The sequence below is a fragment of the Chiloscyllium punctatum genome, chromosome 48 (assembly GCF_047496795.1).
Source record: "Chiloscyllium punctatum isolate Juve2018m chromosome 48, sChiPun1.3, whole genome shotgun sequence".
Lineage (NCBI taxonomy): Eukaryota > Metazoa > Chordata > Chondrichthyes > Orectolobiformes > Hemiscylliidae > Chiloscyllium > Chiloscyllium punctatum.
The window spans coordinates 52,895,172-52,912,336 of record NC_092786.1 but is presented as its reverse complement, the minus strand read 5'-3'; the positions used below and the strand labels follow the sequence as shown (position 1 = coordinate 52,912,336).

The 17,165-nt window shown below is 36.6% G+C and overlaps 1 protein-coding gene across 10 annotated transcripts in view; it reads left to right on the top strand.

Annotated features, from left to right (window-relative positions):
• The window catches only part of glceb (glucuronic acid epimerase b), a 101,781-nt gene extending 86,285 nt beyond the window's left edge, over positions 1 to 15,496 (top strand). For 9 of the 10 annotated variants that reach the window (XM_072565246.1, XM_072565240.1, XM_072565241.1 and 6 more), the window contains 2 exons: positions 9,388 to 9,633; positions 11,168 to 15,496. In XM_072565246.1, the coding sequence (XP_072421347.1) occupies positions 9,388 to 9,633; positions 11,168 to 12,192 (1,271 nt within the window). In that variant the 3' untranslated portion in view covers positions 12,193 to 15,496. Of the gene's footprint in view, positions 1 to 9,241; positions 9,305 to 9,387; positions 9,634 to 11,167 lie in introns of all 10 variants that reach the window. The other variant, XM_072565247.1, reaches the window with a different exon arrangement.
• The last annotated feature ends 1,669 nt before the right edge of the window (positions 15,497 to 17,165 follow it).

The window sequence follows — 17,165 nt, the reverse complement described above, 5'->3', positions numbered from 1 at the left end:
TCCATTGCATTTGCTGCTTCCAGTAAAGATGAAACCAAATGCTGGGACACCAGTAAAGGGCAGCGAAGTTAACACATCATTGCAGAGGAGTATTTTACAGGATAAGCTTTGTTGGACCTGGAGGAAACATTCAGACGGCTCCTAGCCTACAAGTAGTGTCATTAAAAACGTCCCTAATCCGGCTGGTCTTGTCTCATTTATAAGCTGGTTTTCTCAAGGCCAGAGAAATCTACAGAAGGTACTAGACATTTTTTAATCAACCTGTACAGCGATGTAATTACACACCTCTAGAGCAGGTAGGATGTGAACCTAATCTGCCTTGTTCAAAGTTGAGGACACTACTACTATTGTGCCACAAGAACCATCACAGAAAGTATTAAATTAATACTTAAAATATCACCTAGTCTTGGTGGTATGCTTGTAGGTCAATAAGAAAAGTAAGAACAAAAATTGTGCATCTACTGGCCACAATCTTCCATTTGCCCTCAAGTATAAGGTGATAGCAAGTGTCTGTAGGATTGCAAATGTTACACCTTTCTTAAGAAATAGAGAAGCAGGATAATCCTGCAATTGCATTCTGTTTAACATTGCTGGTAAGCACACCTTTAGAAATAATACAGATAAAATTAATAGCCATTTGAACATAGACTAAGAGGGCAAAGAAAATATTTTAAGAGAAACTCCTGTTCAACTAAGTTTTTTTTAATGACTAGTTACGACCCACTGGGGTAGCACACCATAAATCAAGCCCTGCTATTTGCAGAGTCTGGGCTGGCTAGCCACAAATACCCTCAGGATCTCCTAAACAAAACACCCAAGGCCAGCAGATTCAGTTATAGGGTAATCTGTCTCCAACCTAGCTGCACAAACCAGAACTGCACTTCCTTTGAAAGTTTCCAGTGATTTATGCCAATTCCTATCTGCCTCTATTAAACTTAGCTCTGGACAGATTTTATACATCCCTCCCAACCTAACTCAGCTGTTTTCTTTCTTGGGGTGTGTTGTGATCCCAGCTGATGTTGTTCCTGAACAAGCCAAATCCCAGTTTGAAAGATTTCTTTTTACTAAGTAAGGTGGTCTTCATTGAAACACAAGCATGCAATACTGCAGATCTGGTTTTATCAACAAAACAGAAGTTGGTTATGGAAAAGATAAAATATAATAAGGAGAAAGTGAGGACTGCAGATTAGAGTTGAGAATTTGGTGCTGGAAAAGCACAGCAGGTCAGGCAGCATCCGAGGAACAGGAGAATCAATGGTTTGGGCACAAGCTCTTCACCAAGAAATGATGAAGGGCTAATGCCTGGAATGCCGATTCTCCTGCTCCTTGACTGCTGCCTGACCAGTGTGCTTTTCCAGCACCACACTCAAATAAAATACAATACAATAAACCAAGCTACTTGCATATCACAAAAATGTTGAATATTATATCAACAGCATACTGTTATAGTATTCAAACACCAGAAAGGTTTCCTATGCTAGCACATCTGCAGCTTTGACTTAACTGTTGCTTTCAATTTTAGGTATAGAGGATTTGATAGCCTCATCCTTAAACATTTACACAACTGAGTACAGACCTTTTCAGCTTTAAATAACCCTTTTAATGTTTTCATCAACAATTCTGGTCTGAAACCTTTAAACTAAAAGCCCTTAAATAAAGATAATGTATTACCTAATTTTTCAGAACTTAACATCTTTCTGTGGGAGAAACTGTTTCATACATTTAGCTTTAAACAGGATATTTGCAAACTGAAACCTAAAGGTTTCCAAGTTAGGGGTGTTTTAGCTAAACAAAAAAAAAATCAATTCCTGATCCTTCAAAAGGAAAGCAGGCTAACACTATTGAATGTTTATTCTGTCTAGTCTCCCAGTGCAAACAAATTTCCATCACCACTTCAAGATGGCTCTCCTATTACTGACTTTTTAAAAAAAAATCAAGGCTCCAGAAATACTGACAAATTAATCATTAAGCCCCCTCATAACCACAGACCAAAGCCCACATGCCACTAGTTCAAAGTCCAAATTCTAAAATAAATTATATTTTTAAAATTACCCACATTATATCACAGGGGTGACAGTTATGATTACCCCCAATTTGCACGCACACCTGATAATTGGCAATTTTTAACCTACGAAAACTGAAAAGGTCTTTGCAATTGCCCTCTTCCTCTGAGCTGTCAAAAAATTGATAAAAAAATCTGCTATTTCTATTTAGCTTTAATAGGTTTTCTTGCTCTCCAATAACACATTTTGATTCAGTTCTTCTAACATTTAACAACAAATTACTAGGTTGGATAAAAAAGCAGAGCTTGTGCTATGAATAAACATTACTTGTTTAAGGCATGAATTTACTAAATTAATGCAGTTGCATGTTTGTTGGTCAGATCACAAATTAGTGTGATTATTTGTATAGTATTTGTTTGCAGGCTTAAATAACTGCTTCCAAAATTTCGCAAAGTGACTTTCCATTTTTTTTCTTGGAAAAAAAACCTTCATTTTGTTTAAACCAGATCTCAAGCATTTCCTATCAAAATATTACTTTGTAATTGAGTTAGTCTTGCATAGAGTGTCTAATACATCCATAAGCTCTGATTAGTAAAACACTTTAACAATTTATAGTAAAGCACTTTACAACATTTACAAAATATTTATACTAATGATGCAGCATGGATTTACAGTATGGTCTACTAATTGTATTGTCCCAATTATTGTAAAAATGAAGAATAGCAGCATATATTGCCTTGGCACATTGTTTTAGTTATTCCAAAGTAGAGGATGAGTTAGTTTGTCAAACAAATGTTACTTTAAATCACTTGACTATTAACTGCCCATGACGTTCAGCAGCAGTGTATAGGAAGTCCATTGCAGTACGAATTTGGAAAGTGAAACTGCATTGTAGCTAGATAACATTAATGAAAATTGCTATTTTCAACTAGTAAAGTTAAGATTTAAATAAAGATTTACTCTTTTACGTGCTTGGGATCCCCATACTTTATGTTAATTCATAGTATATTGAGCTGTGTTATAATGATCTTTCACTGTGGCCAGAAAGACCTCAAATGCTGCAATAAAGGAACTCAGCTGGATCTTTGCTGTGGTAATTCCATGTCTTTGAAACCTTTTTTTAAATGTCATTGCTCTAGACCATTTGTTTTATAGAATGAAGGACTTTTAAACCAAATTTTAAGATTTGTTGACAGAAAATTATGATAATCATTGGAATCTGTTAAACAGATTCATTAAAGTTGGTTGCTTGTAGAAATTAACTCCCCATTCCAGTACTAAATCAAGAACAAATTGTAAATCAGTATTGACATAACACTGTCAGTAACCATAATGTTAGTTACACAGACATGCTAAATATTTGAATCTAGTCAGTCAAGTAGGATTAACATAATTTTGAAGTAATCAGCACAAGAACGCATTTATATAACTTTATTGGACTGTAATTAAATGTTTAGCATGCAGTTCCAGCATTTTTTAAAAATTCCCTCACAGAATGTGGGTATTGCTGACTGTGCCAACCTGTCCCTAGTTGTCCTTGAGAAAATGATGGCCCATATGCTATAGGTAGACCAACGATGCTATTAAGGAGGGAATGTCAAGATTTTGACCCATTGACCCTGAAGGAACAGGAATACATTTCAGTCAGGATGGTGCATAGCTTAGAGGTGCAGATGGTGGTGTTCCCATATATCCGCTGCCCGTGTCCCTCCAGATGGTAGTGATCATAGCTTTGGAAGATGTCTACAGACCTTTGGTTAATTTCTATGGTGCATCTTGTAAATGGCACTCACTGCTGTTACGGAGTTTCCGTGATGGAGAGAGTGGACGTGGTGTCAAGTTTATTAAGTGTTGTAAATGGTGGACAAGCTTTCGAGAGTTATGAGGTGAGTTACTTACTGCCATATTCCAAGCCACTGGCCTGCTGTCCAGTGTATTTATAAGGCTAGTCCAATTCAATTTCTGTTCAATGGTAATCCCTAAGATGTTGATAGTTGGGAATTTATTGTAATAGCTGTGGATCATAAACTAGTATTTATTTTGCAGTTAGTATATAACTGCAAAACTGTTTTTCTAAATGGTGAACAAGTTATCAATATATCATGAAAGCAAGCATAAAGGTGGACAAATGGCTTTGCAAAGCAATGCATGTTTAATGTTTGTGAAGTCATTGTAAAGATGTAGTAGGCTTGAGCCATGTGGAAGTTTTCCTTTATCCTGTATAACTTGCTCTTGATACTGCTTTTTCATTCACTCACATTGACTAATATGATGCCATTTTCATATTTTAAAATTTTTCATGGAGGTAGTTAATATGTGTGCATATTAAGGCCTAAATTTTGTTTGGCTGATTTTTGTTTGTAAAGGCATTCCACATTCATGGTAGATGTATATTGTTTGATTCTACAATTCCAGAGTTAGGCTCCTGAAATTTGAACATTAAATCCAAATAAGTGCTTATTTTTAGAACTCTGCATCTGATAGTGAATGTCACCACTTCTTCACTCCTCTGTATTTGTTAGAATACAGTTGTAATTTATTCATTGGAGCAGGACCATTTATCATGAATAATTGTTTGTTGTATATACGATAGAACACAATTTTTTTCTTAGTCAATCTGTTTTATTGAAATGATCAGACAAACAATATTGAGCTTGGGATTAGTGTTTCCAAATGTGCCTACTGATTTAGGCCCAATGATATACTATTGAAAGTTTAGATCCTGTTTATTAATATAAGTACAGTTGAAAAAACAATTCAGAATTCATTACATAAGCTTAAATTTAATTTGACCTGTTCTGCCAAGAAGTATTTAATTACAGATGTTTTGTTGTAGTTGTTGCCATCAGGAGCATGCAATCAGTGTGCTCACCTTTTTAATGGTAACATGCTTAAACTGAGATGAGGAGGGGTTTCTTCACTCTAGTGGTGAAGCTTTGGATTTCTGTACTGCAGAAGACTGTGGAAGCTCACTCATTATCTCTATGTCTAAGACAAAGATGAATATATTTCTAGTTACTAATGATATGAAGTGATATGGGAATAATATGAGGTAGATGATCAGCTATGATCAAAATAGCTGAGCAGGCTTGAGGGGTTGAGTGGATAACTCTGGCTTTTATGTTCCTTATACACATATTCCTCCACTTTTTTATCTAACATCTGCAGTGAATAATAGCTGAAGAATAGCTGGGCTTTAATTCTGCTTGTATGTCAAAAGAAATTTGACTTGGGTAGCTACTATTTTAACAAATTTTCTGGATTATATATGTTAAATTATTCTAGCTGTTTGAAATCTAGCTGTTTTGAATTATTGTTTGAAATCCACCTGCATTATCTATACTAATCTTTAACTTCAGTTTGCCAAATCTGTTGTTGGCATCAGTCTGATGTTCTGGAAGCTTTATATTTTATCATTTTTGTGGACTTGAGTTTGAGAATGCTTGAACTCTTATTTAAGAAATCAATGAAAAGACATCTGAACTTTTTTTTTAAACAAGGCATTTCTTGGTAGTCACCATTTCACATGACTACTTTTTTTTACTGGCGATCACCTGCCTGGATTTATGACTGTTGGGTTCTAGTTTCTGCTTTGGAGACTGCGTTTGTTTGCTGTATTTGAAGGAAAGCATGCTGAAAGAAAGGTTTCTGGAAAAGATCCCTTGCTCTGGGTACAGTATAGTACCTGGAGTCCAGGTCCAGCTGTTGTCACATGAGAAACTTCTGGAAGCGTGATTGAGGTATCATGATCAACTGCATTTTCAAAGGTTCTTAATGATAACTACATGTATTTAGCAACATCCATCTTTGTGTGCCAGTCTGGTGACAGAATGTTATCTTAATATCTCAAAACTCATCCTTGTCTTCAGAAACCATGATAAAATAGCACTCTTTTTAAAAAGTGAATGTCTGCAGAGAAATCTTGTTTCCCTCTTTTTCTCGGGGGTACATTTGTTTGAGTTATTTAAAGGGGTAAACTTTTTTATATATTACAAACAACTTTATGAAATTTTGGATTTTTTTTAACTGGAAATCCCACAACCCGCCATGCATTTAATTTAGCCTCTTGCCGCTGTCTAATTTTAATCGCTCCACTCTTAGCGACCGATCTTTCAAGTGCCTCACACCTAAGCTCAAGAATTCCCTTCCTTCCTAAGACACTCAAACTCTTTACCTTACTTTCCTCCTTTTAATGTGCTTCTTACATACTATCTCTGACCTAATGCCTTCTAATATGACTTGGTGTCGTAATTTGTTTATAACGGTATTGTGAATGCTTGCAACACTTATTATTTTAAAGGTGCTGTGTAAGAAAAGACACAATAACTGACTGAATTCGACTGACTGTCATGGTGGCTTTTTCTTAAAAAATGACAATTCCAAAATATTTATATTCCATTTGGTATCACAACATACTGTATTCAATTTTAGTGTCACTTTAACATTTTGTAACAATTTTTGTTTTTGGAGATTTTCTTCCCCTGTTGGTATTAGTTTCAGCAAGCTAGGAGCCCTCCAGTTCTTCAACTCAAGTGGTCATTCTTGATGTGTGATACAGAATTACCAACCGGGTGTAACGATATAGTCAACCTCTGTCCTCTTCCAATGTCCATATGTGCAGTTCAGCATATAATTCTGTTTAGTGACTCTTAGTTGGAGCCTGGGATAACTTTGTTCAGAATATGCAAGGAAACAGTCTTTGTAAATCTCCTCCTGCTCCACCTCCTAGGATCCATATATTTGTGTGCAGACCTGAGACCATCGCTTAGCTATTCACTGCCTTAGTTACTAAGCCATCAAAGTAAGTAACTTACCCACTTCAAGAACAATTAGGACAGTTATGATTTTGACCTTCTAAATCCTGGAATAATATCTGAAAAGCATTTTGAGGTGATCTAATCTAAAGCTAATGTGACCTACTGTTGCAAATGTGAAAATTGCCCAGTATGTCCTATACACAAGGAAAAAAAAAAGACAAATCCTACCCAGCCACTTAGTACCACCACCATGCCCACCACACACGTGCACACACACTCTCAACTGAGTGTGGCATCAAGAAACCATAGCAAAACTGGAATCGGTGGTATCACAGGGGAAAATGTTCAGTTGGTTAGAATCATACTTGGCACCTAGGAAGGTGGTGCGGTTATTGGAGGTCAGTCATCTCAGCTCCAGGATGTCTCTACAGGAGTTCCTCAGGATTGTGTCCTTGATCTAACCATCTTCCACTACTTTCGCAATGACCTCCCCCCCCCCCCCCCCCCCCCCCCCCCCCACCCCTATCATAAGGGTTAGAAGTGGGGATGTGCAATTATCAGCTAACCTCTTTCACCACCAGTCACGACTCCTCAAATATTGAAACAATCCATGTTCAAATGCAACAAAATCTGGAAAATATCCAGGTTTGAGCTGACAAATGACAAATAACGCCACTCAAATCCAGGCAATGACCATCTCCAATGAGAGATAATCTAGACATCACCCCTTGTCGTTCAGTTGTATTATCATCACTGAATTCCCCATTAATAACACTGGGGGATTATCATTGACAGAAGCGCAACTAGACTTGCCACATAAACAGTGGCAACAAGAGCAGGTCAGAGGCTAGGGATACTGTGGTGGGTAGCTCACCTCCTGACTCCCCACGGACTGTCCATCATCTGCAAGTACGTGTCAGGAATACTCCCCACTTGCCTGGATGGGTGCAGCTCTCAACACTCATGAAGCTTGACACCATCCATCCAGGACAAAGCAGTTGCTTGCTTGTTTACTGCAGCCACTCACTCAACCAAATGGCTATTTACAAGATGCTTTGCAGAAATCTATCAAAGATCCTTAAACACCAGCTTCCAAACCCACAACCACTTAAATGTAGAAGGACAAGGGCAGTAGATAAATGGAAACACATCCCCTGCAGGTTCCCCTCCAAGTCACTCAGCATTATGACTTGGAAATATATCACCATTCCTTCAATGTTGTTGGGTCAAAATCCCGGAATTCCCTCCCTGTCAGTATTGTGGGTCAACTTAGGGCACATGGACTGCAAGAAGGTAGCTCACCCCCACCTTCTCAAAGGCAGTTAAGGACTGGCAAGAAATTATGGCCAGCCAGTTTGGCTCATGTCTGATGAGTGAATTAAAAGGAAAAATGTCTCTGCTGTTGGGAGCAACTTCAAGGTGGTAAATTGAGAACAAGGACAGTTGTAATCCTAGGCTGAGGTTCTGTCAATTCCCAGTATCTATATGACAAGTATTGGCTTTGAAACATTTCAGGCCATCTCTAGGTTTTGAAAATCACAGTATAAATGATTGTTATTTATTATGTAAAATTCTACTGAACCTTGTAAAATCTTGAATCTGTAACTTAAAAGACCAGCAAGTATAACCCGCAGTGTACTGCAACCGAGAAGTTTTACTGCGTTAGACTCTAATTTTTGTTATTAAATCTCAAAGTAAATTGCATGTTAAAGTTTGATAATGCTGGAAATACTCAGCAGATCAGGCAAATGACCTGACATGGAAACTCTGTCTCTACACAGATCCTGTCTGATGTGTGGAATATTTCTAGCATTTCTGTTTGAATTGCAGATTTCTTGCATCTACAATATTGAGCTTTTGTTACACATTAGCTTTTATTGATTCAAATGCATTTTCCTCAAGTACTGGAACTAACATACTTTGTGATCATAATACTCAAATTTGATTAAGTAGCCAACCTTAAACTCCATTTGATTACTCTGAAAAAATATCCAAATAGCGGTAAAGTATTGATGTGTCACTGGCATCTAATTTGAATATTGTTCTCTGCATGACCATTCATCAAAAGTAGACATTGTGAAAATTTGTATATATTTATTTAGCAGGGACAAAGTAACTATACTATTGAAACAGGATAAAAATTGCCATGCCAATCAATATGTAGGTTGATGCAGGTGGTTTTCTGTTTCAAACTCTTAATCGTGGCAGTCTTGGTAGAAGGCTTTAGAGTGGCAAACTGGGACTTTAGTTAGCATCCATTGATAGATTGTAAAAGGCTTGGCAAGGTAACCAAATATGTTGCAGATATAGTGGAAGATTTAGTGGCATTGCAGCTTAAAGGCTCCTATGAGGGAAAAAAAAAGCAAGGACAATTTTTGCTTGACTCTTGAACAATTGAGGGAGAATTACACAATCTTATTTGCTTCCTTTAAACGTAATGTTTACCGACTTTTTCTTTCAGCATATTAAAATGTCTTGCAGGTTTTATGCAGTTTTGATATAGCTATGAGGTCCTGGTCTTTATTGGCATGCCTGTTTCGAAAAGTAAGTTTTTAAAATTATATTTTATTGTTCATGTATTATTTTCATTTTTAGCCCTAATGACTTTTCACCCCTTTCTTCCTCAGGTGTTCCTTTGTCCACTCAGTGGGGACCTCAGGGTTATTTCTACCCTATTCAGATAGCACAATATGGGCTAAGTCACTACAGTAAAAACCTAACTGAGAGACCACCACATAGTGAAGTATACGAAATCGCAGAGAAAAGAGACAAAGGCACAAGACAAAATGACTGGATTATGCCGAAAGGATGTACAGTCTCTACAGTCTTTGACAAAACTAGATCTAGCAATGTAAAGCAGTTCACCACCCCAGGTATTTTATCTTACTGATCAATACTTGTTAAAATTAACATGTTACTAAAGAAAGACCATGAAGCAATTATTTTCAGCACCAAACCCTCAGATCTTTGTAGGAAAACTGTGAAGAGGTTTCCAGCTTTTGACATTTATAAGAAAGGAGGACAAACAACCTAATGAATTCTGTAAGATTTTCAAGACTCTCCTTTTTATTGATGGCAAAGTAATTTCAAGATCCCACAGGCCACTGACAAATCCACTTAAACTTAGAATGTCTTAACTAATGGATTTACAAGTGATTTATGCATTGATTTTTTAAAATAAAAATTGAAATAAAATTTTAAGCTCTATTCCCTTGTTAGCTGGCATCTTAAAGCTATATCTGACCTGAAAAACCTAAGATTTTAAAAAAAGTAAATGATTTTCAGCAGTGTACATTAAATTTATAATAAAATTGTGCAGCAAAGGCTGAGTACAGGTATTAACATGTTTAAAAAGCTGGCAGATGATCTCCATTGGTTTAATTCATGAAAGCTGAAGTTTGAAAATTATACTGTCTCGGGAAATATTTAGTGGACTTGGATGAGCCACTACTTGGAATTAGAATCTTCCATGTATAAAAATAAAATTATTTTAAACACCTGGCATCTGCAAAGTCCTTTACCTCACTGATCTAACTCTAGAAAAAGCCCCGCTGACAAAAGGTGAAAGTTAAACTTTCCTACACATTCCAACTTGTCTGCTAATAATGTGCAATAACTAAGCATTGGTAAAATGAAAGTGCAGAATGTGGCTTGGGTTAGGCATCTGCAATGATTTTTGAAAATTAGAATAATTGTTAAGAATAGAACAGGTGGTATGAATGGACATACTTTTAGAGTCATAGAGATGTACAGCATGGAAACAGACCCTTCGGTCCAACCTGTCCATGCCGACCAGATATCCCAACCCAATCTAGTCCCACCTGCCAGCACCTGGCCCATATCCCTCCAAACCCTTCCTATTCATATATCCATCCAAATGCCTCTTAAATGTTGCAATTGTACCAACCTCCACCACATCCTCTGGCAGCTCATTCCATACACATACCACCCTCTGTGTGAAAAAGTTGCCCCTTAGGTCTCTTATATCTTTCTCCTCTCACCCTAAACCTATTCCCTCTAGTTCTGGACTCCCTGACCCCAGGGAAAAGACTTTGTCTATTTATCCTGTCCATGCCCCTCATAATTTTGTAAACCTCTATAAGGTCACCCCTCAGCCTCTGACGCTCCAGGGGAAACAGCCCCAGCTTGTTCAGCCTCTCCCTGTAGCTCAGATCCTCCAACCCTGGCAGCATCCTTGTAAATCTTTTCTGAACCCTTTCAAGTTTCACAACATCTTTCCGATAGGAAGGAGACCAGAATTGCACACAATATTCCAACAGTGGCCTAACCAATGTCCTGTATATATTTTCACATTGCATTAGAAAGCCAGTTGCTACACTCTAACAAACGTCGGGTATTATACAAAATTTTCAGTTTAATATTAAATTGATCTCTCTTTCTTTTCAGAATCTTCAGATGGCGTTTACCTGATGTTAGGCAATGCAAGAGATTTCATCATTTCATTCGATATTAAATTCTTAACAAATGGGAGTATTTCTGTCGTACTGGAGACAACTGAAAAGAACCAGCTGTTTACAATTCACTATGTCACAAACACACAACTTATAGCCTTCAAAGACAAAGATATTTACTATGGCATAGGCCCACGGACAAGCTGGAGTACTCTTACTCGAGATCTGGTAACTGACCTGAAGAAAGGGGTTGGCTTGTCCAACACTAAGGCTGTAAAGCAGACTAAAATAATGCCCAAGAAAGTTATAAAGCTGGTTGCCAAGGGAAAAGGCTTTATTGACAACATCACAATAGCAACCACAGCACACATGCCTGCCTTCTTTGCTGCCAGCGATTGGTTGGTAAGAAATCAGGATGAAAAGGGTGGCTGGCCCATTATGGTGACCCGTAAGCTAGGTGAGGGTTTTAAGTCTTTGGAGCCTGGCTGGTATTCAGCTATGGCACAAGGTCAGGCCATGTCTACACTTGTAAGGGCCTATTTGCTTACAAAGGAACAGGTGTACCTCAATTCAGCCCTGCGGGCAGTGGTGCCCTATACTCTCAAATCAGAGGATCATGGGGTAAAAGCTGTGTTTATGAATAAGTATGATTGGTATGAAGAATACCCAACTGTTCCCAGCTCTTTTGTACTGAATGGTTTCATATACTCTCTACTGGGTCTATATGACCTCAAAGAAACTGCAGGTGAGAAACTAGGACAAGAAGCTAAAAAACTGTATGAACGAGGCATGGACTCTTTAAAAGCCATGCTTCCATTGTATGACACTGGCTCAGGTACAATCTATGATCTCCGCCATTTCATGCTTGGTACAGCTCCAAACTTGGCACGTTGGGACTACCACACCACCCACATCAACCAGCTACAACTGCTGAGCACAGTTGATGATGCACCTATCTTTAAGGAATTTTTAAAGAGGTGGAAGTCCTATTTAAAAGGAGGGAGAGCAAAGCACAACTAGAGCTGAAAGCCAAAATATAATCTTATGAATCATACATTTAATATATAAGGGAAGATTCCTTAATTTAAACATTTTTGAGAGTACGAATAGTACCTTTTGTATCCCTGCCATCATCTTAATGGCACATTTTAAGAGTGTAGCAATCAGTAACATTATGGGGAAGAACGAATCAAATTGTGGCGAAAAATTATCCCTTTCGAAACATCCTTTTGTTTGTATTTGCCTTTCTGTAAGTGGAGATGCTCACTGATATGAGGTGATTTAAGCGGTCAATTGTGCATATTAATTCACCCTAAGACTTACAATCCCTTTCTGGCACTTCACCCTTTTCAGCCGTACTTGTATGTTTTTATTTTTATGTTTGTTTTTCTTCACTGGTTTTGTTTTTGACATTTTGCATTTGATTATATCATCAAATCATGTATTTTTATTAGAAGTAGATGAAGTTGTATTCCTTTTTTTCAAAATTGACATCCATTTAGAATTTCTGTTATGGCACCAGTCTCAACACTTGTTTCTGTTTAGAGACTCACTATCCTTGTCTGTGTTCCCAATCCCTGGAATCGAAATAATGTATCAATTTCTACAATTAACAAAACGTTGACAATTGTGAATGACCCCTAAGGTGGTTTGTAGCATGTTTTTGTTTTACTTTCTGTTTAGGGTGAGGCTGCTCTTATAAACTATTAAGTAGCATGAACTTTGTAAAAATGTATCTTTTAAGTGTCTTTAATTAGCACAGAATATTTTTCCATTGTATGTTTTAAAAAGGCCCTTCAAGGCGTATTGCTCATTTAGCTTTTGATGCACATGGCAAAGCACAACACAAAAAATTTAAAAAGTAACTGCACAAGTAAAATAATATATGTTTCATAGAACTTGTTATACCGTGCAGGGGAGAGAATTTTATTTCCAGTTGAATCAATAAGTTCCATATGGTGGTTGGTGCCATTTCCACCCTTTATTTTTTGCCTCAACATTTTGAATCCAGTCCCTCCATTCATGCAGAACTTTGTCTTGATTTGTGTAATATCATCCTAGAGTTATTTTTTTCTTTAGAGGCCACATTGTAATAATTGTGATTATAAACAAAGCCTAACGTTTTGAAGGCAAAGTCTTGTTTGAATGCAAAACCATTGTTTCTGTGAATTGACCATTGTTTCCCTCCAGATTAGGATAGCCAATGAGATAAAAGAATCATGTATGGGGATGTTGATGTAAGGGGCCAACTGTGTGGAATCTAATCCATTTTAAACATTTGTGCTCTGGATTTAAAAATAGGAAATGCACATTTGGATCTGCAACCAAAAAGAAAAAGCAGGTTACTGATACAGCATTTCTGATGTGGCCAATGTATGAACGATACATAAAATAGCAATCAACCGAACTTTACAGATACTGATTACCTGTTTGTATTTTTAGTGTGTTATGTCTGTATTTCTGATTTTTCTATCTTTTTATTTCAAAGCTTGAACTACTTAATTATGAATCAGTAAATGACATGGTGGGGGCAGGGGGAGGGAAGCACTTGAATCTGTATTACTGTATTTTAAGATAGTATGTGTTTGGAAAAAAAATCACCAGCCCAGAAATGAATTTGAATGTCAAAATCATTTACATACTGTGAAAGTAAGAATATTTTCGTAACTGTTTTCATTGCCAGAGCTTCTCCTGAGTTCAAAATATATTTTTTTCTAGTATTTCTCAACTGTTAGGGATTTCTAAATACTGTAAACCCAAAATAGTGACCAGTGAGTGGGAGAGAGTCATTGCATTGTGCATATGTAGAATCAGGTAAACAGTCTAACTTGGGTTTCCTTCCAATTTTGCCATTTGATGGCATAGGAAACAAAGGACTAAATGAAAGTGAAGGAAATCTTGCCCTTGTTTCTCTTTCAAAATCTAATTTTCTCTTTTTTTTTGTACATGGGACCAAACCAATGTTTGGCTGTTACTAGCATTGATGCATGTAATAAGGAGGTTACTTCAGTGTTAATGTGCCCATTTGATCCAGTTACAATTAGCTTCTTTGGAAGCTGCACCTTTCAGCTCTCCTAATAATCCTCCGATTTCTTTATAGAGCCAGAAAAAGAACATACTTGACAGTTTTCATTTTTTCTGTTCCTCAGTAATTGTAATTGATGCAAATCATTTCACCAACACTGAACAAAATTCTCAATGATTGTCTAGTTTATTTTTAAACTCAATCTCCCTTCGCCTTTTTATTGAGCTATGCCTGCTAAGAATTACCAGCCTTCGTACAGAAGTATGGAAGTCAGTAGCCAAAATGTAGTAGCTGATTAAAAAATAAAATCAGTCTGCAATATTTATAGGTATATTGCTCAAGTACAATATTATTTAAAAGGTAAAGCATACAGAGAGCAAACAATTTGCAAATCAAGTTGCTGGTTATGTTGGATGATATATTATCTAACAGTGTAATTTTTATTTTCTCTGCAAAACTGATATCTATTTAACTAAATGGTATATATTTGAGAGATGTTCATTTTGGCAGTCAGATGAGTATAGAAATATTTAGCGCTTGACATTTTGTTATCCAAGTTTTTCCAATGCTGTACTGTTCTCTGTATGCAGTATCACACTTTCTTTATTTTCTTTTCCCACCTCAAGGTTCATTTCCTTCTTCATAACGAAACTGGTGATGGTGATGTATTTTTAAAAAATGTGTTTTTCTATTTCCTTTGTTCATGGCTCTAAATCATCTTTTCCTCTGAGCTTAAGTGTTGTCAATACCAAAGCATTATATTAAAAAAACATCCAAACTGTTCTGCACCTGAGAAGATCTTGTTCATAACTCTTAATATTACGAATCATTCTCTCATTAGATGTATTAGAATGCAAGATGCAGCTGGGTATATGCAAACAGAAGACACAAGCACAATAGTAGACTTTGTGCTGATGTACCCTCACTGGACAGTGTGCAAGACTTTCACTGAAAGCTGCTATTTTCATTCACACTGTACTTTTTATCATTTTAACTTGTATTTTTACATGCCAATTGAACCATATGTTGGATATGCAATAAACTGTTTACTGAACACTGTTGCCTGTTGACAGGGCAAGGCAGTGTTATAGAGCTGTACCAATTTGCATTTGTTAAGCACAATGTGCACACAGTTGTACAGCTTTGCCATTTTGTACACGGCAAGAATTCATAATTTTTTCAAATAAAGTGACTATATACAATTATGTTTATATAAAAATATTGATTGGATCAATCTTTGCTGTGCTAAGTATCTTTGCTTACTGAAGTTGTACAATAAAGCATTTTCTTAAAAAGGGACTTCTTGGTTCTGGTTATTTTGTTCCATTGTTGCAAGAATGGACAATGTTTGCTGTTTAATTCTGAGGTTACAGATCTATTTCTTTCTTTTCTAAGGAAAATGACTGCGAGCTCGAATTGTATTTGCCTTAAATTCTGTATTCATTGTCACCAGGCAATAACAGTCAGTTTCCTAATATATTACTAGAAAATGTACTTTTCAAGCAAAACAGCATCTTAGTGATTTTACTTCACAATATAGAAAACGTGATGGATTGATTACTGGTCTAAGATCCTTTTCATGGACAAGAATTGTGAAATCTTTCAAATTTATTCTCTGGAAGTGAAATCAAGCAGTAGCATTTTGCTATAAATAGACAAAAATAATGTATCTGTCATTCCTATATCTGGACAAATAACTTCAGAGAAATCAATATGTATGTATTTTAACATACTGCGTTTGAATAGACCATACTTTGTTTGCCTGGTTTATTTAGACAAGTGGTATTTGCCAACTGGAGCCCACTTATATTCAAAATGACAAAGTACTCCTGTAGTTGTCAATGGGAAGGTGCATTAAAACAAATGCAAAGTGGTCTTGGTGTTTTTGGAAAGCATGGATTTTCTTTCTATTATAGTGACACAAGTTTCTTCTCTCGTGTAGTCTGGCTTCCTGTTGCTGATTTTACCAGCCCTTCCAAAGTTGACAGTTGATTCTTATTCCAGGAGATCTTTGTGCATAACTAATCATATAAAAATACTTGTTTTGTAAATGTAATAGAAAAAGTTTCATTTTAAATATAAGGCAGTATCATGAATAACATTGGATGCATCATTGCTCCAGTGCTCTGACTCTGGTCTCATTGTGATTAAAATGGCATGTTGTTTTTCTGACCTATGCCCTTTTCTATAGAAAGTTAATTTTATCAAATGCTTTCTAATTTAATCAAAACAGCATCATGTGGTTCAGGTGTCAATTGCATTGCCTCGTGTGGAACTATGGCAGATTTCTTTTCCTAGTCTGTACTAGGTCAGAGGATCTGGAACAAAAAAGTACTGGAAATAATCAGGTATTATCAGCACCTTTTGGTGAGAGAAACGAGGTGAATATTAATAGGGTAGGAAGAGCAAAAGGGAAGATTTTTGTTGGGTGGAAGGGTGAAAAAGTACCAAATATTTTTCATGATCTTGTAAATGCGTTATGATCTGTTCCCAGTTGTTTAGCCAGCAATGTAAAATACCAGCTATTTATAATTATTGATTATTGTCACATGGATGGAAGCATTATAAGAAATTAAATATTTATAATGTCACCTATAATATACATCCCAAAGTGCTTCAGGTAATGGATTTCATTTGAGGCATGATTGTTCATTATATATAACCAATTCTTTATGCTGAAATCATTACACAGCAAATTAACCATTTTTTTTAAAAAAATGAACTTAAGACTTTGGAGTCACTCATTCCTTCCAGTCTGATCTACCACTGAATCATGTCTGACATGGTTATGGTGTCAACTCCACCCTCCTATTGTACCTTCCTTTCAGCTCCTCCACTGCTTGACATCCTTGACTATCAGAAAATCTAGGCAGAAGTGGGTACTGCAGATGCTGGAGATTAGAGTCAAGATCAGTGTGGTGCTGGAAAAGCACAGCAGGTTGGGGCAGCATCTGAGGAGCAGGAAAAT